This window comes from Denticeps clupeoides, unplaced genomic scaffold, assembly GCF_900700375.1.
Source record: "Denticeps clupeoides unplaced genomic scaffold, fDenClu1.1, whole genome shotgun sequence".
NCBI classification, from domain to species: domain Eukaryota; kingdom Metazoa; phylum Chordata; class Actinopteri; order Clupeiformes; family Denticipitidae; genus Denticeps; species Denticeps clupeoides.
In genome coordinates, this window is record NW_021629776.1 from 3375 (window position 1) to 27793 (window position 24419).

The 24419-nt window shown below is 42.2% G+C and overlaps 3 protein-coding genes across 8 annotated transcripts; 2 read left to right on the forward strand and 1 right to left on the reverse strand.

Annotated features, from left to right (window-relative positions):
- Positions 1 to 3095: 3095 nt before the first annotated feature.
- LOC114773830 (mucin-2) lies at positions 3096 to 8920 on the reverse strand. Of its 5 annotated transcripts, XR_003744483.1 has the most exons (22): positions 8852 to 8919; positions 7953 to 8015; positions 7809 to 7878; positions 7665 to 7727; positions 7451 to 7525; positions 7057 to 7125; positions 6883 to 6960; positions 6715 to 6774; positions 6435 to 6479; positions 6272 to 6331; positions 6090 to 6185; positions 5762 to 5857; positions 5482 to 5565; positions 5292 to 5363; positions 4840 to 4923; positions 4640 to 4702; positions 4464 to 4550; positions 4304 to 4372; positions 4107 to 4215; positions 3852 to 3954; positions 3443 to 3713; positions 3096 to 3353 (listed from the first exon to the last, which is right to left on the reverse strand). XR_003744483.1 is itself a non-coding variant. In XM_028965993.1 (21 exons), exons 2-21 carry the CDS (start codon positions 7978 to 7980, stop codon positions 3697 to 3699), a joined length of 1404 nt encoding a protein of 467 aa, XP_028821826.1. In that variant the 5' UTR covers positions 7981 to 8015; positions 8852 to 8920; the 3' UTR covers positions 3399 to 3696. The 5 variants fall into 5 exon arrangements, 4 of the variants coding, with proteins under 4 accessions (XP_028821826.1, XP_028821824.1, XP_028821825.1 ...); XM_028965993.1 differs by lacking the exon at positions 3096 to 3353 and having other exon boundaries at positions 3399 to 3713; positions 4464 to 4526; positions 8852 to 8920; XM_028965991.1 differs by lacking the exon at positions 3096 to 3353 and having other exon boundaries at positions 3399 to 3713.
- A 967-nt stretch (positions 8921 to 9887) lies between these two features.
- Positions 9888 to 15220, forward strand: LOC114773824 (F-box/LRR-repeat protein 3-like). Its single transcript, XM_028965984.1, is given in 6 exon segments — positions 9888 to 10163; positions 11008 to 11377; positions 11463 to 11585; positions 12010 to 12181; positions 13421 to 13926; positions 13928 to 15220. Coding segments are annotated over 5 exon segments (1305 nt in total). The 5' UTR covers positions 9888 to 10163; position 11008; the 3' UTR covers positions 14063 to 15220.
- Positions 15221 to 18735: 3515 nt separating this feature from the next.
- Positions 18736 to 23434, forward strand: LOC114773827 (CD276 antigen homolog). Of its 2 annotated transcripts, none has more exons than XM_028965988.1 (4): positions 18736 to 18786; positions 19155 to 19195; positions 19294 to 19611; positions 23383 to 23434. In XM_028965988.1, exons 1-4 carry the CDS (start codon positions 18776 to 18778, stop codon positions 23412 to 23414), a joined length of 402 nt encoding a protein of 133 aa, XP_028821821.1. In that variant the 5' UTR covers positions 18736 to 18775; the 3' UTR covers positions 23415 to 23434. The 2 variants fall into 2 exon arrangements, with proteins under 2 accessions (XP_028821821.1, XP_028821820.1); XM_028965987.1 differs by lacking the exon at positions 23383 to 23434 and adding an exon at positions 21164 to 21922.
- Positions 23435 to 24419: the final 985 nt, after the last annotated feature.

Here is a 24419-nt window from a genome sequence, read left to right on the forward strand (position 1 = left end):
ACAGATACCTACAATCCACAAACAGTCAACACATCTTTAAACACACACACACAAAAGAAAATGCAGCAGAATAGATTCTTAAAGAAAAAGGCCGCATCTGCCTCATGTGTAGGTGTGTGAACACGGCTGCAGGAACACACAGGTTTACTCAGCCTGTCAGTCAGACACTAGAACACTTGAAAATGAAGGGGACGGTTCCTTTCATGTAAACACAGTTTCCATGGTTACGGCACTGGTCTCCCAAGCTGGCGCTCCTGAATATAGCAACAAGCTGCTCCGTGTGCCTTTCAGCAGGGGGTCCCCCTCTTCACAGCAACTCGGGCCCACGGAGCCCACATAACTCAGATGGAAGAAAAAGCGTTTCTCCGGCTCGATTAAGAAGAAGCGACCTTGATGCATCACATTACATGACGTGACGCACGGCCAGCCGGAGTGCGTTGACTCCAAGTTGTAAGCTCTTGAGGTTAATCTTCGTTAACGCAGCGGAAACCTTCTTTCAGGATCCCGGCAGGCGGCCACCCCCGTGGAGTGGCCCTCCCTTCCTGAGCATCGCCAGCACACACCGGGAGAAGCATCATTAAGATCTAACTAATGTACTCATGAAGCAGCAGAAAGTGGGTTATGTGTGCGTGCATGATGCAAGACTGTGCAAGTGTGTGTGTGTGTGTGTGTGTGAGAGAACGTGTGTATTCTTCTGTTTTCAAATACCTTACCATAGAGCCTATGTTTACATTTTTGTGTTTATGAAATTCTTTATGCAGAGGCGTATGTAATGAAAAGGGGTAAACACAGTGTAAATCAGATCATTTAGCAACTATTAATGTGTATGTGTGTGTGTATTAACATGAAAGTGTGCATGTAATAGTTCACTGTACAGTAAGTGTGAGAATTTTTTTAGGTAAAACTGATCCTTAGGATGCTAATAACAATCAGACTGACTGACACAGATTGCTCGGATGCGGCCGAACCAGAGGAGACCGAAGCGCGTGTGATCTCACCCTCGTCATCAGCATCAAATAATTTACCTGGGGGACCAAGTGAGAATCACACATTCACTGATACTTAAAGAGGTGTTAAACTGTGCAAAAGGTTTTTTAATCTTTAATAAGAGATTAAAAGCAGGGAGGAAAGAAATCTGATGCTGAGGTCATGTGACAGGGCTTGCTCTACCTGTGTCTAGCCGCTGGCAGAAAGAACGCCGGGCGACCTCCACATCTGGATGGGGACTGTCCAGCACCTGCCTGCACCACTGCGTCGGTGTCAGCCCACCCTCCCTCCACAGCAATGCCTTCTGGGAGATATACAGCCTGGGGAGAAATGTATGGTAAAATATACACAGATCAGGCATAACATTACGATCCCTGACAGACGAAAAGGATCTCACTACACTGACACCTGGCAGTGGGTGGGAAATAATCGGCAGCAAGCTGGATATGTTGTTGGAAGCAGAAAAATTGGACAAATGTAAGGATTTGAGTGACACAGACAAGAACCAAAATGTCATAACATCTCAAAAAACTGCAGCTTTTGTGGGATGTTCCTGGTCTACAGCGACCAGGAGCTACCAAAATACTGCAAAATGGTACACAAATGGCCTCAAGTTTCTCCAGATCTCAATCCCGTCAAGCAATTCCTAAACACCATGTTGTCTCCTTTCACATTCTACTGTCTTCTCCACAAAAGGTTCCACATCCATACTACCCACCCTACACAGTGAACATGTCCACTTGCGCTCTATATTCATGTCTCATCCTCTTAACCAAATGTGAACAATCTACTTAATATTGCAGTTGAACAGTGAATTTAGCCTATTTTATTATTACTTAATTTATTTCTTCTCACTCCTGCTCTTACTAGGCATAGATATATTTAGTTATATGCTAGGCCACTGAACAAACCACCGTCCCCACACACTGCTCCCCGGGCGTGTATTTGTCCTAATATCTTATTGTGACATGTCCCAAGTGCTGTCTGTTAATGTGTATGGTTGAAATGACAATAAAGCTTTACTCTACTCTACTCAATTGAGGGATGTGCTGGAAAGTCCAGTCCACAGAGACACCACCTCACACCGTACAGGACTTGAACGATCTGATTACAATGTCCCTGGTGGCACAGCGTATCTTCTAGTGGAGGCCATGCATCGACAGGTCAGGGGACCTTCTCAATACCAGGCACGTGGCCTTAATGTCACCACTGATTGTGGCAACGGAGCCCCAGGGCGGAAGCCCACTGCGGTAAAAGCCGCTGTCATTTTAAGGATGCAGCTAATCTCTGACGGCTGCCCCACTTTCCGTGACACGCTGCCCACAGTGGACTTACAGCACTAAGCCCGTGTCCTGAGATGGGAGAGATCCTTATTATTTTTTCCAATGTTAGTTACACTGTCTGTTTCAGCAGCCTGAGTGCTGATGATGCCACGAACACACGATGCCCTGAACGGAGGGAGCGGATGTGGGTCAGATCTTCCGCCTGACCGGCTGCGGGTGGGAATCTGGCTCCTCCGTCCCGTATAAAGCGAGTTTAGTGAAGCATTTGTTGCGTTCTGACAAGCGGGACCCAGCCGCTCTCCCCAACGTGGCCGCCCGAAACGACCGTGACTTTACCGCGACATAAAGCGCACATTTTCCGCGACAGTCCACCTGACAGCCATCGTTTTTATTATAGGCGGGACGGTCCCTGCCCCTTACCAGGTTTCATCCGAACCCCCCGCACCAGGAAACACGGAGTCCAGGTCCAGCAGCTCCACCTCGTCCAGCACCGTGGGATCCGTGCACGCACCGTCGTCGGGGTGGTTGGGCTGGAAATACTGGAAGGGCTCGTCAGGTGCGCCGTGGTGGCCGGAGGAAGGCGGGCAGGAGACGGTCGGGGGCGGGCTGGGGAGGCAGCGGCCCCCGGTACCGCAGAGCGGGGACGCGGAGAAGAGATGCGCGGTGGCGCGCGTCCGCAGCTGCTCGTTCTGCATCTCCAGCTTCCTGACCAGCTCCTGCAGCTTCTTCACCTCCAGCTCCGCGTTGATGGCGCCGCCGCCGCCGCCGCCGCACTTCACGTCCGCGCTCATGATCTGCGGATTCAGCACCGCGGCCTCCATCGCGAAACCCGAAATGCACAAAGCGGGGGAAAAATGGAGGGTTAGCTCCGAAGTCCTCAGACACCCACCCGCTGGCCCTCAATTCCCAGACACTCCCCCTCCTGCCGCTGCTGCTGCCGCTGCTGCTGGGATGCCCATCAGACGGGCTCCACCCTCACAAGTTCACCTTCGCCGCGATCTGCATCTCGTTTCCACGTGTTGCGTGTAGATGTCGGATGTTTCGCCAGAACCGAATTTACATTTCCAGCATTTACCAGATGCCCTTATCCAGAGCGACTTACAATCAGTAGTTACAGGGACAATTCCCCCCTTTACAAATGTTTTATTGACATTCCAACATATTTTGCTCACCCCAAGGAATCAGCCACAGAGTAAAGTAACTGTAAAGTAGAATACAGTAAATTTGAACAGTTTGAAGCACTGGAACTGATGTCAGCATGATCCTCATCCGAATCATTTATGCAGATTTCCGGAATATAAACATATGTAATTATAAAGGCATAAAAAAACTCAACACCCATTTCAGAATATGTGCACTGTATGTATTACTATTGCATGTGCTAAATATGCTGAGGTGGTTTAATACTCCCAGTTTCTCCCCAGGATCAGCGGAACCAGAGTCCTGTAATTCAAAGAAACAAGATATATGAAAATCCTCCGATTTAGCAGACACAAATTTTGTTCTGATGTAAAGAACAGGTTCTAAAGAGAGACGGAATATTTAATTGGCCACATTTGATTAGCTGGCATGAGTTCGTACCCCTGGTGTTTTCGAAGCAGTCCTCACAGTTCACGGTGTCCCTGTGAACCCACAGACTCCCTCCAGCCTCCATGTTGCCAAGGATACGATGACATGTGGCACACTAAAGGAAGAGAATTGTGGGGCAAATTGGTTTAAGAAATAAAACTTTAGCCAGCATTGTCCATGAGCAGAGCGCTGCGCTTCTGTCGGAGTTTAATCCAGCGTTTAATCCAGGGTGATCTCTTTTAGTGGCTGGCGATAATGACAGGTTACCTTAAAGCAGGAAAGGTGACTGTAGATGTCCAGCTCCTTTAGGATCATCCTTGAATTTTCCACTATGGGCTTGCGGCAGAACGAGCACGGAGTTTTTCCAGGCTCTGCCCTGAAAAACAGACAGTGAAAATGATTTATACCATATTTAATTATTTTGATGTTACTACGTGAGCTACACCTTTCTGCAGGATTCTTACTTTGTTGGGGTGGTGTACACTGACTGGGTTCTCGCAGGGCTCAGAACAAGTGTGTCTTCAAAACGGTACCTAGAGATAGTAATACCAATTTAAATACCAATTTATCATTCATTTTGTGGCGTAATCTGCTATTTGTCATTTTCAGAAGAGAACATCTAACCTGTCTGCTGTGGGTGTTAGGGGTGTGGACGGCTTGGCAGTCTTGGTTGGGCTGGTGATGACGCTGTAGGAATAGCCATCCTTTAGACTAAAAAAGCAAATGAGTATCATTCAACTGAGAAATAATGAAAAAAAATACCATGAGTACAGATGCAGAGCTATCTGACTGATACCAACCTGCCGTTTGTGGTCTTCTCAGGAGAGGACTTCAGAGTTTGGGACGGAGCTGGGCTGAGTGTACTGTACAGAGTGAGAAAGAGGTTTAGAGTTTATTATTCTACATTAAAACTCTAGGCACTTGATCAGATTGATTATTCAACATCATCAGATTACTTAAATACTTTTTATTGCTAAAAAAGATTTACAGAGATTCACACCTGGCAGATTTGCTCACTGCAGGAGATGACTTCACGCTGTGGTTGTTTGTGGAAAGAAGAGTCTCAGCAAGGTCGTCCAATGTACTGAAAACAGATTCATCAGAAAATAAAGATCTTCATACAGCATGCGTCTTGGTTGTCTCACTAAAATAATCAAAATAATGACAAATTAATAAGTTTTTTGAAGAATATGTTGTGATAGCCCTGTGCTTTGCACATCTTCTTTTTTTAATGAATGCAATGAAAAAGTAGATTATTCATCTGTCTCCTTTTTTATTTCTATTTCACTGATTGTATGGATTATATTTGCTACACTCTGAGCATCTCCAAACAGAAAATGCTGGTACTGCTAGTCCTGTGATGATGTAAGGGGAATAAGGAAAACAATGGGAGCACAGTGACGTCGTGAATTTTCCCTCGGTCATGACACTGGATGTAGCTGAATGTCTTACTTGTCAGCTGGATTTTTTGAAGGGGATGAACATGCAGGCTGGGACACAGCAGGAGTCGATGTCTCTGTGAAACTGTACATAAAATAAAAAAAATAACTCATGTAACTGCACTGCAGCAGACATTAAAAACCCATCTGTTATTCTGGATAGAGGGGAGACTATTGGTCGCAAACAGGCCTGATTAGAATACCTGGGCTTATCCATCGGTGGCTGGGATTTTATCACAGTTGAGACAGGGGGTTTGTCCACACTGTTTAGAGTCGTAACACTGCTCCTAGGTTAACAATCAAAGATAATCTACATAAATCTACAGTCTTTAAATATCTATGCACTGAAATCTTAAACTGTGTGTTTTAGTTGAAGTTGAAGGTCTAGTCAAAATTTCTATAGTCTATAGAATCTATTTTATATTTCAGCACATTCAGACACTCAAATTTTAAAATCAAATCCTAAATCAACTGTGGATTTACTTGAGTGTGGGAGCTGTAGGGGAGGGCAGAAGTTGGGATTCAGACACTTTGGTGGCTGAAGTCTTTTCAGCCCTGCTGGTGGTAGTGACACCATTCCTATTGTCACCAAAAAAATAAAATAAAAAAAAACAAGCGCTTTTTGAGTACCATGTATGGACACTGTTCCATTCAGTCAAGAAAATGTACAAAATATCAAGTATTACACCATCAGGCTGGAGTTACTTACAAAAAAACATCTACATAATGTAATTAATGGACACATACGTTTTACTGTCTACACATCTACAGTACCTGTCCCAGATGAACTGCCATCTAGTGATCTAAATACCTGGAAGGGGTCACAGTTGGAGGTGGCTGCTGCTGCACCTCTGTTTTCTGGGTGGATGGAGCTTTCTCCACACTGTTCAAGCGACTGAAACCATTCCTAAGTTCACAACATAGGACCAAGCGTAATAAGAATTTTGTGGGAATTGCTTTGTGTCAAGTTGTAAGCGATGTTAATGTACTTACACAGAGGTAGAAGTGGGTACAGCAGGTGTTGATTCAGGGGCCTTAAGCTTTGTTTCCTCCCTTCATATAAATGGAAAAATAATCCATTATTTAAAAAAAAAAAGAAATGCAGTATTCCATTCCAACATCGACATGTGTAAAGATATTTGCTCCAAATACTTACTTGGAGGCTGTTGCATCAACAGACAGGACTGTTTTGTGCTCATCACTTACAAAAAGAAAAGACAAGTCATCTGCAGAGACAATGACTGATTGTAGTTTTATTTATATGTGACATTGAAGACATAAGCAAAAGATGATTGATTGATGGATGATTGATTCAAATTGTGAATATTTAAAATGTGCAATAGTTTCCATTATATTACGTCTTCAAGCAGAATTTTAGGTGCAATGAACAGAATAATTTTTTTTTATGTTTTAATGTTGATCTGTGACTGACTTACTTGCTGGTGACATCTTTCGGGAATGTTTTAGCCTGTGGTGATGTAACTCTGGGAAAACTCCTGTAAATTAAAACAAGCATCTTTTGACAATTTCATAGCGTAAAAGGATTAAAGTCTAATATTATATTTTATATATGCAGTTTGTATAATCAGAATCAGGACACTCACACTTTGTTGGTGGATTTTGCATCTGAGAAAACACGTTCAGTGAAGGTGCTCTTTGTGGGACTCAAGGCTGTGGCACTTCTAATAAAACAGTACAAGTTACTAAATTCGTAGAGTCATGGAACACAACAACACACAAACAATGAAGGCATGATATCTGTGCTCCAAGAACCTTACTTGGCAGGGACTGCAGGTTTGTATGTGCCAGATTTGACTGTTTCATCTTTTGTGGTGGCATTAGTGACACTGATGAAAGAGAAACCGTGTTAACACATTTTTTCAGACAGGCCAACATGACTGGATTGGATTACATTCATTATTATCTGGGTTTTATTGCCAGCAGCAGCTGCTTTCAAAGGTGCTCTGTAACGTCGGAAAGCAACTTAATTTAGTACCAACAATATATAAGTAAGTGTATGTATATGGCTATTTTGTTCTCGCGTCATGCCGTATGTCAGCAGAATAAGGGAGATCCTGGAAATAAAGATCTTCAGTGATATATTTGGAAGCTTTTGTTCCATATCACAGTTGATTATAGCTTACACAGATGACGCAGAGCCATGAAACTCACCCCATTGTAGACTTGCTGACTGGAGAGTTTGAGCCAGCTTTACTGGTCTGGCTGGCATCTTCTGCTTTGGTCTGGCTGTGGACGGTAATGGGAACAGGCTCAGCACAAACAACAGTGTACAAGATACACATTTTCATACCAACCGAGACAATGTCAGGGTAAATATCATTTGCGAATTCTGTAAAGTGATGGCAAAAATATTGGGTGATTTTACCTGCTGATTCCCTCCCATGGCTTAAGAGGGTTCAGGACAACTTTGCCGTAATTCGGATCTATCCTGAAATGCCAAATAAAGAATTAATAACACAGGCTTTGGTCACAATAAGTATTTATTATATCTGTTGAGTATACTACTGACTCTTCCTGGTCTGCATTTCTCTTTATCCAGCTGTCATCCTTCAGCTTGGTCCTCCTCTTCAGGACGTCTGCTACAGTCAAAGAGATTGAGGCATTACTACTGCACAGTCAAAGCATTGTCTTCATAATGTTAAATCATATTTACCTGTTTTCGTAGAGGGTGTGTAGGCCATTGTAAAGTCAGCTCAGTATAAAACAGATGAAACCTCTATAAAATGTCAATAGACAAAACATTAAACATGGCTCCCTAAATTAATGAAGCCGAATTTTTGACAGGTACTACTGCTACCATCAGACACTGACATTTATAGTACATTAGTGTCAAGACTCAGCCCCAGGGTATGTCTCAATTGGTTTTCAAATGTTTCTAAGGTGTGTGTGTGTCTGTGTTACGTGTTGTGGAAAGTTCTGCAAGTGCAGTGCCATGCATATTTTCGTGCAAATTTTTGCCTTTCTTTAAAATCTCTGGGTGTGACCTTATGCCACCTATCCTGACTAATCACAGGAAACGCCTCTTATACCGGTAAATCTGTATTGCCTCACTGATACAATTCATTGGAATTTATTTATTTATTTATTCTTACCTACATTTTTATGTCTGACTAGATTTAGTGTACATTTATTCTTAAATATCTACATTATATAAATGAAGAAAAATCCTAAAATCTCCTGATGAAGAAAAAAACTAAAAAATTCTATTGTATTCTATTCTATTATTTTAGTTTTTTTAGAGCAAAAAATTTGGACACAGTAAAATCTGTGACTACTACAGTCTGTGTAATGGACCACAACTGAAAGACAAGAAGCTGCCCAAATATTCCTAGTCTCCAACCTGTATAGACTTGTTTAGATGCAATATCCGATCCTCAGTCACTTTAATTCAGTGTTAACTTTTCATATTTAAAACAAAGATGATTATGACTCAGAAGAAAAACATTACATAAAACATTATAAATAGTAAAAAAATGTATTTAAGCTGTTGCATTAATGTTCAGTGAGATAAAACTCAAATCAGCATGTGAAAAGACCTAGAAGTGAACCTACCGTGTGATGTAAAGTGTGTCGCTCTGACAAGTGTGCACAGTTTCTTCTCCTCTTCTCTCACTCCCACCACACCCCAGAGGTGTGTCCCAAAAAACGGCATACCTGCTCACGCCTTAAACCAGAAAGGTGAGTTTCTTAGGGTCCTAATTATTATGGGGTTTAAACAATGGCGAAAACACACGATGGTGCATGAAGTTCCATGCCATCACATTGATGGAATGCCAGTATGTGTTACTGGGCCATGAAAGGAGACCTGTGTTCTGTAGTGCTGCCAGCAAGCTTAAAGCATAACACCTAAACACTTGGTTATGAATTCAGTGAAACATGAATTGTTATTTTTTAACACAAGAATCAGTCTGCAATCTTATTCACATAGCCATTATGAGCAAGACTTCAGAAATGTGTTCCTCATGGCTTACAAACCAAAGGTGAAAGTTCAAGTTCAAGTGCAAGAGAGCTTTTGTGTCATTTCAGCTGTTAATGTTAATCAGTACAGAGTGAAATGAAACAACAACACTTCTCTGGAACCTGGTCCTAACATTTGAACAAGTTACATACTGTGCATAAAGTGCAAGTGTTTGACAAAAAGGGATAAATCTATTTTTATGAGAGCATTCATCACGTCAAACAGTGGGTCTTCCCAGTCCAGTTCCTCCAGCCTTTAACGGCAGGTTGAGAGTACACACTTCACACTTCATCCAGAACTGCTGAATACAGCATAACTGTGATTTATTCTCTGTGCTTCTTTACAGTCCTCTCTTCTATGAATTATCATCACAAATTCTGTTTGTTGTTTTGTGGTATGAAATTGGACTCCCTCCAATATGAAGTTTTATAAATAATTAATTTTGGGATCACCGGCAGCGATATATTTAACCCCTGTGTAAAATGTTATAACTGTTAATAGACAGTGATGTGAATTTTTCCCCTATGATTTTTGTCATTGTCGTCATTGTTATGATGATCACAGCGACTCCGCCCCCTGGCGGCCCGGCTGGGAAGCGCGCGTCATTTTACGACTCCAGTTACCCACAATGCCTCGCCGGGGAAACACAACACATCGCCATTTTCAGCTGCTTGTGCGCACCGAGTTGGGCTGGCCTGCGCAACAACTGGGTCACGGGTCCTGCTTGAAAACACGCCGCGCCACCCGTGTCTTATCGCGCTCCTCGGATCTGTTCGACCCCCCGGCCAGCCTCGGAACGGTTGGGAGCCAATGAGTGAGATCGGCCGTCCAGATCGGAAGAACTTCTGTGGCGCGGGCCCGGGCTGACCGCCTTTTCCACTGCGCCAGCAACACAGCACCGCACAGGTATGCGGGGCAGAGAGACGCCGCACGCAGGCTGCGCCGTGCACGGCGAGGCGGGCGGAGTAACGCGCGCTTCCGGCGGCTCGTGTTTACACGGACCACGGGCCCGACCGGCGTGGAAATTCTCGGCGTGAGTCCCGCACGGATCCAGGCCGGGAGCGGCAGGCCGGGCCTTTCGGGGGGAAAATGCTGTTAAAAATCCCGGCTCAGAGTTTTATTTTCCCCTCTGCGTCACGTGCGTAATGCCCTCTTACTGCCGAGCGCAACTCATTTTAGACAGTGCATCTATTTATTTATTTAGTGTGTTTTCATATCTAGATATTTACATGTATTGATATTTCTAGATCTTTTTCGTCAGATATTCTGACCCCTGAACGTAGTCCCCGGCCACGCCCCTTTCCCCTAATCTGTAGGCCGATGGCTGAATGCTGTGCCAGACATGAACGTATAATGTCATGTGTTCAAAATTCTTTTCAAGTACACTTTTAAGAATATTTAAAGCAGCTTTGATGTCGTTTGTGCCTTCCAGATTGTGAGTTTATCAGTGAATTTTTGCATATTGGCGTTAGTATAAAATGTTTGTTTTTGGCAAGGCTGGGTGGGGCATAATATGAACATGAACACTGAGTGCAAAATTAGGTTAGTTTTTGTATGTATAGGCAAGATGGATTTTTAAATGTAAAATATTTTGTATGTCTATAACCAGTGCAAGCCTGGTCTCTCCAGGACTGATCATTGTCAAGTAAACTCCTTAATTTCTACCCTGCTTGCATCTCTCACACAGTACGACTAAGACTATTGGATGTGGAGTGAGTTGTAAATGTGTTATTTCCTCTCAACTGTTTAGAATGAAGCGAAATCAGAGAGGTGAGGAAGAGGAGGGTGGAGGAAGTAGCCCCGGGTCACGCGAGCCCCGGAAGAAGAAGCAGCTGCGCCAGCAGGACTTGGAGGACCAGGACGAGTCTTCCAGCCAGTGGGGCCGTCTGCCGCAGGAGATGCTCCTCCAGGTCTTCCAGTACCTCCCGCTGCTGGACCGGGCGTACGCCTCGCAGGTGTGCCGAGGCTGGAACCACGCCTTCCACATGCCCGAGCTGTGGAGGTGCTTCGAGTTTGAGCTCAACCAGCCGGCCAGTTCCTACCTGAAAGCCACCCACCCCGACCTCATCAAGCAGATTATAAAGAGACACTCCAACCACCTTCAGTATGTCAGTTTCAAGGTGAGTCGGGTGGGGTGTACGGGTGTGCATGATTCATGAAGACTCTAATGTCTATAACACATGATCCCGTGTTTACATGGTGCAGGTGGACAGCAGCACAGAGTCTGCTGAAGCAGCCTGCGATATCCTCTCACAGCTTGTCAACTGCTCCCTGAAAACCCTGGGGCTCATCTCAACAGCCAGGCCTAGCTTCATGGAGCTGCCCAAGGTAAGAAACATACACAAAGAAACATACACACCAAACTGTCAAATTGTGCAAGATGTGCTACAATACACAGACCTGACGTGCCGAGAGAAGGCTGAGCTCATAACTGTAGCTTGCTCAGCCGTTTTGTTCTCAAGTAGCCACTGTCCTTGTAGCTGCCTGAGAACTTTGGGTCTGTAGCCACAACCTTGGTAGAAATATCCCACCCAAAACAATAATGTTTCACTAAAAAAGTGTCACACCGCCACTGGTACTGATATATTGGGAACATTTAAATTTGATCTTGCATTTCATTTCAGATGCTAGTATGCATGCCTGAGGAACAAGAACCAGTTGCTACTAGTGCTCAGAATGACACTTTAATGTTTAATGCCCAGTTCATGTGGTCCAGACACTCAGTGCCCTCTGTATTACTCTCCCCTCTCAGTCTCACTTCATCTCCGCGCTCACTGTTGTCTTCGTGAACTCCAAGTCCCTGTCGTCCCTGAAGATCGACGACACGCCCGTGGATGACCCGTCACTCAAGGTGCTGGTGGCCAACAACAGTGACACGTTAAAGCTGCTGAAGATGAGCAGTTGTCCTCATGTCTCTCCTGCAGGTAAAGACTCAGGAATCTGTAATAGACCATAGACTGGCAATGCTGTAACGTCATTTTGATTGATAGGATTCAGCACACACAACATTGAAGAATAAGCAGCAAACCAATGGCAGCATGGTAGAGTCTAGCACTTCCTCTTATGTGTTACTGTTTAAACTGCACTTACCAGTATGAGTAAACCATATTAGCTGTTCCAAATGTGCAAGGGTTAAAACCAGTTGAGATAAAAATGAAGTGCAGTTCAAACTTAGGATGTGCCATTGTGTGGAGTGGGACGTGGCTGAGCTCGCCCTGACCGACCACGCCAAATTCATAAAAAGTCATAATCTACAATGCATGAAACATGGATGTTGCGGTGAGGGAATACAGAGTGGCCTCCATATCAAGTGTTTCAGTGGTTTTTGCCTCAGGGTTTGGAAGTTCATATACTGACATGTACCTTAATCCCATTTTCTCTGTACTGATTCAGAAAATTATTTAATGATGTTAATTAGAAACATGCTAGAAGATTAAGATAATAAAAAAACTTTATTAATCTCAAGGGAAGTTCCTTTGCCTCTTACATGATCAGTGCAACAAAGAGCAGTGGTTAAGAATTTTTTAATAATTACAAAAATTGAGGAACCAATTGCAGAAAGCATATAGTTTAACTTATAAACACTCTATGAAGGTATGTAAATTTGTGCCCTTTATCCAAAAAAATGACTGTACAAAAATGACAGTGATTTATTAATAATAAAAACAGGATGAGTAAGATCAATAAAATATGGATAAGGCTATAATAAGTAAAGTAGGGTTTTAGTTCATTTTGTACCACATGTATCACATTTATTGATACTACAGTATCCTGCAATATGGATGCTTTACATTTATCGCTCTTATCCAGAGCGTCTTACAACCAGTAGTTACATGGACAGTCCCCCTGGAGACACTCAGGGTTAAGTGTCTCACTCAGGGACATAATGGTAGTAAGTGGGGTTTAAACCTGGGACTGTCTTACCCACTAGGCTACAAGCATTACATAGCTCATTTAGTTGCCCAATATATAATAGTAACTATGTAGAAAAATTCTGAACTCTTTTCTCACACTTGCTTTAGGCTTAAAAACTGCCCCGAGCCAAACTAGTTTATTCCATTTCTGTGCAAGTTGTTGAACGATTCCCGTTTATAAATTTGACAGTGGAGTTGATTTCAGGGGAGGTTTTGCCTGATTTAAAAAAGCTTGCTCACTGTCTCCAGGCATCCTGTGTGTAGCGGACCAGTGCCACGGGCTGCGTGAACTCGCCCTGAACTACCACCTGCTGAGTGATGAGCTCCTATTGGCCCTGTCCTCTGAGAAGCACGTGCACCTGGAGCACCTGCGCATTGATGTGGTGAGCGAGAACCCCGGCCAGCACTTCCACACCATCAAGAAGAGCAGCTGGGACGCCATGATGCGGCACTCGCCCAAGTTCAACTTGGTCATGTACTTCTTCCTGTACGAGGACGAGTTCGGCCCCTTCTTCCGCGAGGAGATTCCTGTCACACACCTGTACTTTGGACGCTCCGTCAGCAAGGAGGTCTTGGGCCGGGTTGGCATGAATTGCCCCCGACTGGTCGAGCTGGTGGTTTGCGCCAACGGCCTGCGCCCTCTGGATGAAGAGCTGATCCGCATTGCAGAGCGCTGCCAGCACCTGACGGCCATCGGCCTGGGGGAGTGTGAGGTTTCCTGCAGCGCCTTCGTGGAGTTCGTCAAGATGTGCGGCCCGCCGTCTGTCCCAGCTCTCCATCATGGAAGAGGTCCTGGTTCCTGACAACAAGTATGGACTGGATGAGCTCCACTGGGAGGTGTCCAAACATCTGGGCCGCGTCTGGTTCCCCGACATGATGCCCACCTGGTAGACAAGAGATCTCAGTTCAGAGCCACCACCTTCCACCATGCCTACCCACCAGATACAGGTTTTATGGTTCTGCCCAGCGTGTTCAAGAAGAATGACACTACTGTGTATGTTGTTGTATACAATACATGTTAATGATAATTATTAGTTTGCAACTTCTGTCTGTGTGTATCTTGGCACATTTTGTGCTGTTAAGTGTGGATTTACCAGAGCCGGCTCTAACTGTATCTACACAAGAACTCGGACTGAGAACCACAGCCCCACTAAACCCACAACAGCAGCTTGTTGATTTTGATTATTGCCTTAGAATTGCAATGTATGGCAGATCAGGTTTTCTTTTGCAAAATGAACTGTGGCTTTTTAATGAACTTTGATAAAAGTGTTTTGTGTAATACTGAGATGTAAAATTTTGAAATATAATGATTGGGCAGTGTATTCCACTAAGCAGGATTTTAGTTCAGGCAATAAAAAGCCAGACATTAACAAGAGATGATGATGTTAAAAAGGATGCTTGGCTTTAAGTTCTCTGTATAATCAAGAGATTTTATGTGGCCTACCAACCTATAGACTTTTTTTTTCTCCTCTCCCTAATCTGGTTGACCTCTGACATGAGGCATTTTAATGGCCACATTATAATGTAGTATATTTTTAAAAAAACAGCAACGGAACACTATGTTCTTTGAAATGTATAATTAAGCTTGGTGACCTGTTATAGGACTAGTTGTAATGAAAACCACTGGGTCCACCAGAGCCCAGAGCGTGCACTCTTCAGAAGGAAGCACCCTGATATTTTTATACTGTATATAAATGTATATTATTTGCTTTGCAGATAAGAAAAGATGCAGATCTGTGTCTTGGTTTGGAGAATCTCCCCATGGCTTGTGTATTTTTTATACAAAGATATAGGTGGAAAGTTAATCCGGGTGGCATTTTTTTGCTGTGTCCTTTTATCATATTTGTTTTAGTCCCACATATAATTTATTTGATGTAAAACAGCTTTTGTATAAATTTGGTGGATTTCATGTATATAAAGTCAGTGAATCATTCTGTAGCCAATCACTTGATTCCACCCATCTGCTATATGGCTTGTACTGTCAACAGTAATTTTGTGACATTTGTTTTGCTGGAAAAGTTTATATTAAATTTGAGGTTTTCGTTTTGAGTTGCTTAAAAGCGTTCTCTGATTTACTGTTAGAAGAACATCTATAAATTCTCACTGCTGAATTTATATGCTGTTCATAGCAATACAGCAGCATAATAGCAAATAATTAATACAAAAATCAACCAGTAATAAATTATTGTTGCTATGCAACATATCAGTTAGATCGCTAATTTGTATATTAAGTGTTAGTTGTGGCTGTGAGAATATCAAGTATTTTGCTCAGCCAATTAAATTTTAGAAACGCAGGATTTATAATAGCTTTTAACGCTACAGTTTTTTTTCCATTTCACATTTATTTCCACAATTTTCAAGTGCAAATGTTACTTGTACAGTTGTTAAATTAATAAAAAGTAACCATTAAATGTTTTTCCAGCTAAGCTGTCGTTTCTTCATGATTGAGCCAGTTTGTTCAGTTTTTCCACTTCAGAAGTGCCATGTTGCTCTTGCTTCACGCCTTTGTGTTACAGTATTAAAATGTGATGATGTGGTGCTGCATGCTGCACCAGTTTTTAAAATACAGTAGTGATCTTCTGTTTACCCACAGGAAACAAAATAAAATCTCCATCTGCTGCTGTAAAAGTAGCTCTTGTGAAGCTGGCCACAGCAGATCTCAATCTGACGCAAATTTAAAGCAAATGTGCTCAGATATGAGACGGGTGATTTTCTCAAGTGAAATGTATTATGTCATTGAAACCAAGCAAATTCATGCAAAACAGAGACAAACAAGCAAAACAGTGGTCATGTTTGCTAGAGCCCATCCCAGGATACAAGTTTTGTCATTTAAATATCGATGCCTTGTCTGTAAGGACACTATTTTCAAGATGGGCCTAAACACAGTGCTATACAGTAAGCATAGCAGGTCAAATGTGTTCTCAGGATTTACATAATACACATTTTAACATATATGTTAAAATATACGTTAACATATATGTTAATATATGTTAACATATATGTTAAAATGACTTTTATGCTCGCTTTGAAAGAGACAACAAGCAACCTGCTGTCAAGATCCCCTCATCTACCGACCACTCGCCCATCATACTCACCTCCTCAGATGTTTGCACTGCACTGAGTCGGATAAACGCGCGCAGGGCTGCTGGACCAGACGGCATCCCGGGGCGCGTACTTAGAGCATGTGCAGAGCAGCTCGCTGGCGTATTCACGGACATTTTTAACATGTCTCTCGCCCAAGCAGCTGTTCCAACATGCCTCAAATCCACCTCCATTGTACCAGTGCCGAAACATTCTAGTCCAACATGCCTGAATGACTACCGCCCTGTAGCACTCACACCCATAATCATGAAGTGCTTCGAGCGGTTAGTCCTGGCACATCTGAGGGACTTCCTCCCACCAACTCTGGACCCACACCAGTTTGCGTACCGTAGCAATAGGAGCACAGAGGATGCAGTCTCCATAGCGCTGCACTCTGTACTCACACACCTGGACAAGCAAAACACATATGCACGGATGCTGTTTGTTGATTTCAGCTCAGCATTTAACACTGTCATCCCCTCTAAGCTAATCTCTAAACTTAGAGCCCTGGACATCAACACCTCACTTTGCAACTGGATTATGGACTTTCTGACCAGCAGACCACAGCATGTAAGGTCAGGCCACATCCGCTCCACTACTGTCACGCTCAACACTGGTGTACCACAGGGCTGTGTGCTGAGCCCCTTCCTCTACTCCCTCTTCACCCATGACTGCCGACCTATGTATGGATCAAACTCCGTTATTAAGTTTGCAGATGACACCACGGTGATAGGTCTCATCGACAACAACGATGAGACTGCCTACAGGGAGGAGGTCCAGCATCTGGCCACTTGGTGCACAGAAAATAACCTTCTTTTAAACACCACCAAGACCAAGGAGCTCATTGTGGACTTCAGGAGGGAGAGAAGAGGCTCGCATGATCCCATCCACATCAATGGGATGACTGTGCAGCCTGTTACATCCTTCAAGTTCCTGGGGACCCACATCTCAGAGGACCTGTCCTGGAGCATTAACACCTCCAGCCTGGTCAAGAAGGCTCACCAGCGCCTCTTCTTCTTGAGAACATTAAAAAAGAACCAGCTACCCACTACCATCCTGTTGAACTTTTACCGCTCTACAATAGAGAGCATCCTTACCAGCTGTCTCACAGTGTGGTATGGAAGCTGCACTGTTGCTGAGCGTAAGGCGATGCAGCGGGTGGTGAAAACTGCCCAGCGCATCACAGGGACTCCACTTCCATCCATTGAGGAAATCCAGAGGAAGCACTGTCTGCGTCGAGCTCACAGTATTCTTAAGGACTCCTCCCACCCGGCCCACGAACTGTTCTCTCTCCTGCCATCAGGCAGACGGTTCAGGCTACCACGGACAAGAACCAGCAGACTTAGGAACAGCTTTTTTCCCAGAGCTGTTTCCTTGCTGAACTCCTCTGCCCCCCCCATTCACTCTTGATAATCACTGCACTGCACATATCACTTTGTACTGCACATATCACTTTGTACTGCACATATCACCTTATGTATAGCACATATCACTTTATGTATATATATATAACTTAACTTATTTGAACTGTATCCTGCACTTGCTGCTTATTGCACTTCTGGTTAGACCTAAACTACATTTCGTTGCCCTGTACTTGTACATGTGTAATGACAATAAAGTTGAATCTAATCTAATCTAATCTAATATATTAAAACAGAAAGAACTGATAAACAAAGTTTAACCAAAGTCTGACCATCTTAGGACTTCAGTGTTAAACATGAACCTGATCCCTTGTTGTGGTTGTGTGGGTTTTGAACCTGGGTCTTCTGGTTCATAGGTGAGTGTATTACCCACTAGGCCACTACCACCCAGATTTTAAAGGCTGCTGATGTTTTAAGATTTAATTTATTACATGCAGTGCTACTCTGTCATAAAGTCATTCTGAACCTGGCTGTGTATGATGATACGTATCATCATACACAGGTCATGATACGATTATATCATGACATATACTGTACATACTGCGAAAGTTCAACGAAAATGTAAAAACAGATCTGAAATACAACATGCCGTGATTGTTTCTGTGATGTTTTGCATTTTCGGTAATTGAATGTACCAAGTTGTACAGCGCCATCTACAGGACTGGAGGTTGTAGTTACACGCCGAATCTCATATCTGCTGACTTCACAAAACAAAAAAACCACTTGACAGGACTACGCGGTGGACTAAATTTGTACAATATATAGATATTTGATATCCATGCATCCATCCATTTAATAGCGTGTATATATATGCAGCAACGTTAGCAACTACACACTTGTCATTTCTCACACTCCTGCCCCGTCATCATGACGTCTTTTTTCTGCGACTTCCGGGTCCGGTCCAAAAATATATACGCTAATGCAACAATAAAATTAAATGCAAGAAGTAACAGTAGTTAACATAAGGTGTACACCCCCAACAGACAATTAGGAGATAAAATTGTAAGTTCTGTAAGCTAAAAAATGTTAGCGCTAAAAGCTACGACATACGTATATATCACGCGACGGAAGAATTGTCTTCCACAAAACCTGGAAACCGAAAATGAAAAACAGGTTCGTTTTTAATTTTAAAAAATATGCATAGGATCTCACAAAAGTATAAATGGGTAAATTAATTGTCTCCGTAAAACATCGATGCAACTAAGTGTGCGACAAGGAAGCTTCCATCTCTCGTTTTATAAATAATGTCACCCACGGGAAGCTTGAAATCGGCCCTTTTAGTTTCACTTATTGTAACTTCAATAATAACTAAAAATAACTCCATGCAGCGACCCCCACTAATTCAAACTGTGCTAATGAGAGTTTTTTTTAGTTAAAATGGAATGAATTGTGAGTCTGTTTGGATAGTGAAGTTTTATTACGTTTTTTTAAAGTTATTATTAAGTTTTATGTTGTATATTAATTCGATACCCCCTCTCTAGGTTCCACCTGCTTTGTTTCATCATAATAGTGATAGAACCTGGTAAGTTAATTTGCTAAATTAACTGTGGTCTGTGGTTCTATGTAACCAATGGTCTATATCCATTATATTTCTGATTATTGTCTGTTTATTTATCACAGTGAATACAGTCTTGGTGGATGGTTTTGTAGGAGAGACAGCCATCTTACCATGTAATGACACGGTTAGTGACCAAACTGAAGTGTTTTGGCGCTACAAAGGAAAAACACGTGTCTTTAGAATTGCAGCAGGAGGTGGTGTTGCCAGTGGTGACTCACAAGACATGCAGTTCGCAAACAGGATAACTTATTTCCCAGAGGAATATTCTAAAGGAAATTTCTCAATCCTGTTGAGCAATCTGACGAGAAACGACAGTGGGAAGTACACATGCTTCGTTGTTCCTAGTAATGTTGTCAAGGATGTAGACCTCAATGTTACAGGTTTGTACATTTACATTTACATTTACAGCATTTATCAGACGCCCTTATCCAGAGCGACTTACAATCAGTAGTTAGAGGGACAGTCTCCCTGGAGCAACTTAGGGTTAAGTGTCTTGCTCAGGGACACAATGGTAGTAAGTGGGATTCGAACCCGGGTGTTCTGGTTCATAGGCGAGTGTGTTACCCACTAGGCTGCTACCACCCATGTAGAAATGCATGCATGAATTTGAGCTAGAATTTACACAATTCTTTATTAATGTTGACTGGTATAGTAATATTGACAATATTTATTATAAATAATCTTTTAGACTTGGTACAAACTAAAACCCAATACAGTAGAAACATGGTTTGCAATTGACATTTAATTGCTTGAGGGGAAGCCTTCTATCCCTCTATTAAATAGTATCTAAATATTATTTAAATTCCATGAACTCGTACTGTCCATTTGAAAATCCATAAACTCCTGTTAAAAATGAGTAATTTCACGTAAAACACAATTCTGTACAATTCCAGTAAAATTTCTGCAGCTCATTCAGTGTTGCGCTCAGCAACATCCCTGGCAAGTTTTTAGCTCAAGGGAGGCTGGTGGGGCAGTGGTGGCCTTGCGGTTAAGGAAGCGGCCCCATAATCAGAAGGTTGCTGGTTCGAATCCCGATCCGCCAAGGTGCCACTGAGAAAAGCACCGTCCCCACACACTTCTCCCCGTGCGCCTGTCATGGCTACCCACTGCTCACCAAGGGTGATTGGTTAAATGCAGAGGACACATTTCACTGTCTGTGCTGTGCTGCTGTTTATTACAATGACAATCACTTCACTTCATGTGAAGCTCATTTTTACAGTTTACAAAAAACTATTATTTTAAATGAAAGAGAAATCCTAATAAGTAATATAATAGAAACATTTTAATATATGTGTGAGAGAGGTGTGCAAACTGTTATTACTATGCAAAATTAACTGTAAAGTTATTTTTATTGAAACAGCAAATGTGTAGAGCACATGTGGATTTTATATATTCTATATTGTCTTCATCAATTTTGTAGGACATCCAATTCATGGCAAGGTTAATGTGCTACAATATGTGCCATATTATCTCCACTTTTTGAGGGGATTAATTAATGTCTTTGTTGAGTTCGATACAGTATCTCCCAAAAGTGAATACACTCTCACATTTGTGTAAATACATGTATTTTATTATATCTTACCTTGGGACAACACTGAAGATATGACACTTTGATACGATGTAAAGTAGTCAGTTTACAGCTTGTATAACAGTGTAAAAAGTAACTAAATTAAGAACCATTAATGTCTCCTCAAATTGAAAATGTCCAAATTTTGTCAAACGAATCATTTTGTGCTACAAGAGTTTAGGAGTGAATGTGGAGCAGTTGTGTTAAACTTGGTATAATCGTTCTTAAACTTTCTTGCTGGTCACTGGACGTTCACCATGGCACCCAGTGGCAAAGAACTCTCTGATAATCTGTAAAAAATAAAGATGCAGGATGGTGGCCAAGACAATACAAGGGTTTAACTGGACAGGTTCTTCTCCATACAGGCCTCGGTGTGGTCAATCACATGGCATGGCTGTAGTCCCAGAAGGAAGCATCTTCTAAAGATGATGCGCAAGAAAGCCCACAAACAGGTGGCTGAAGACAGACTAAGGACAGATTACTGGAACCATGTCAAAGTACCGAATCTTCATTGTTGTCTCAAGGAAAGATATAATTAAATATTTACAAAAAATGTGAGCGCTGTACTCACTTCTGTGAGATCTTGTATATCCAGGGCTGTGATTTTTTTACCGTTCTTCTGACTGAGACCTTTCAATAATGTGATCCCTTTGATACTTTGGTGGGCACACTGTTCTCTGTTTTAGAATTTTTTTAGTACAGGTGATGCATTATATTACAGGTGGGAAAAGTGATTCTTATTTTTACACCACAACCTGGCATTTTAACAGGGATGTGTACACTTTTTCTAATGTCACTGTAGAAACATGATAAGATAAAATGTCTTCACACAGATTTCAGTTTAATACATAAATTATGCATTACTGTTTTTATTATTGATTGCCATTTACCATTCTGTGGCAGCTCAGAAGTGCTATTGTGGGAATGTTTTTCTTTATTTACAGATAAAATCATTAGATCATGCAAAATTATTGTTATTATAAATGAATGGGTTTTGTCAGGCACCAGCATCCATTGAACTGGAATTTGGTTAATTTCTGTGAATGTATACATATGCTTTGAGGGTCTTCGATAACGAGAGTCCATAACTGTGTCCAAGGAACATCTTCTTTGGAAGATGTGGTCTGAGATGGGACTTTGAAGGCTGTTGTGGTGATTGATTTTAATCATATAATTATTTATTTGATTTCTTGTCAATGGTTCTTTCAGTGTCACTTGCAAACAGAGGAGACAAGGCAGGAAATGGGAACACCAAACCGAATCCCGCTACTGCTGCGCACTTACTGATATTAGTGCTTGGACCACTAGTCCTCTTCATTTGAAAGCTGCATTTTTAATTTCAATAACCATCATTAACAAAGCTGCAACCAAAGTGTATTGAAACAAACAAGGAAAAGTGTTTTTACATTTCAGTTGATTTCAGCACAATTATATTGCATTTCTCCCATTCTTTAAAAAAAATGGCAGGAAATTGTACATTTGTGCGTTCATATCTCTAAATGATTCTAAATTATATTTACATTTGTATGTTTTGCTTTGGGCCCTGTTAATTGTATAGATAATGAATCAATTCAAATTCCATTCCATTTATTTGATTTCCCTTGCTGTTTATCGTGTACAATCGTTTTTGTTCTAGGACTGTTACTTTGTGTAGTTTGTTTTTTCTTTTAGCTTCTTTGACTAAAATATTACTATTTGATGATCTAAAATATTTAAATGTGACTAACATGGAAAATGGTAAAAGAGTGGCAAACACTTTTTTCACGCCAATGTTAAAGTACAAAAATGTAAAAGTGCATCCGGAAAGTATTCACAGCGCATTACTTTCACATGTTGCTATGTTACAGGCTCATCTTCAGAATGACGATTTGAGGTTTTGGCAAATGTATTCAAAATAAAAAAAAACCCGAGAAATTACAGGGCTCAAAATTGAGCTTATGTGCCCCGTTTCCCCTGATCATTACGGAGCTAGTTTAGTTTAAAAAAAAAAGGCAGCAGCTCTCGGAAAGCTGCGACTTGTCGCGCTGCACCGCCCTAAACGTACAGATATAAAATGGTCGGGTGACGGTGCCGCTGCGTTCATGTATCCAGGGTTTGTCCGGACACCAGGCGGTCTGTGTTGACGTGAGCGGGCGGGGAAACTTTCATTTACATTCGGCAGAAGCGCAGTTACCACAACACAACACAACAGGATTTGCGCCCAAGAGACCTCGACAACGCACACAAGTAGCGCAGTGTTGTCACCATTAAATCGTACTCTCGAACATCAGTTGATGTGATTGGCTTAACACCTTGGAGGCATTTGATTGGCTACCTGGCATTTGTGAAACGAGCTCAGTCAAGTTTCAAAAACATTAAAATAAATATAAGGGTATTCACAATTATATACGGTGGTTTGCAAATGCAGAATCACATAATTTCAGTAGAGAAATGCATTTGTGAACGGTGTTACATTTATTTGTATGTCATGAAATATATTGGAGAGTGGAGTGATATTTATTCGTGAATTTTGAAACTAAACTATCTCCATAGATCATCCTTGAGATGTTTCTGCAGCTTAATTTCTACATTAATGTTTCTACAGCAAACGGTGCTGCACCAGGGCCAGGAAGATAGTGAAGGACCTCACCCACCCCAACAATGGACTCTTCTCTCTGCTGCGATCAGGGAAGCGCTTTCGCTCCCTGAAGTCCAACACAGAGAGAATGAGGAGGAGCTTCTTCCCGCAGGCTGTCCGAGCTCTCAACATCAACAGTACATAGAACTCCAGCACTTTCACCTCCAATCACTCCGGACTCTTTTGCACAAAACCACTTTGCACATAATCACTTTGCCCTTACTGCTCTTTCTTTTATGGCTTTCTTCTTTCTTAAACATTGTAAAAAAAAAAAAAAAAAAAAAAACTGTAACTCATTTGCACACCTTCACCCTACCAGTTACACATATTTTATGTTAAAGACGTAAAAGTGTAATACTTGGTTATGTTTGCAATATTTGCATATTGGTTCACTGTTTACTTGCAACATTTGCAATACTGTGGTCTGTAGCAGTTGCAGAAAGCATTTCACTGCACATCATACCGTGTATGACTGTGTATGTGACAAATAAAATTTGAATTTGAATTTAATTGGAGTAATATGTGGAAAAAACAGCTGATTGGACATGATTTGGAAAGACACACATCCTCTATATAAGGTCCCCCAGTTGACAGTTCATGTCAGAGCACAAACCAAGCATGAAGTCAAAGGAATTGTCACGAAGTTAAGATCTGAGGAAGGTTGCAGAAAAAATTCTGCTGCTTTGAAAGTCCCAATGAGCACAGTGGCCTCCATCTTGCATATGTGGAAGAAGTTCAAAACCACCAGGCTCTTTGTAGCACACTTGGCTAAATCAATAACCAGTGCGGGAGAGGGTTGGGTTCGTTTACTCCTTTATTGCACAACTGCAATCCCACACGAAACTCAAAATGAACAGCGCGAACTCGGCATGTACGCTACTCCGGCTGCCTCTGCTCTAATTCAGCGGCTGTGTAGCGCACTCGCTCTACTGTTCCTTGGGTGCCGCCCTAGTGGCGGGTGTTCGGTATGACATTTGCAGAATACAGGAAATATACATACAGTT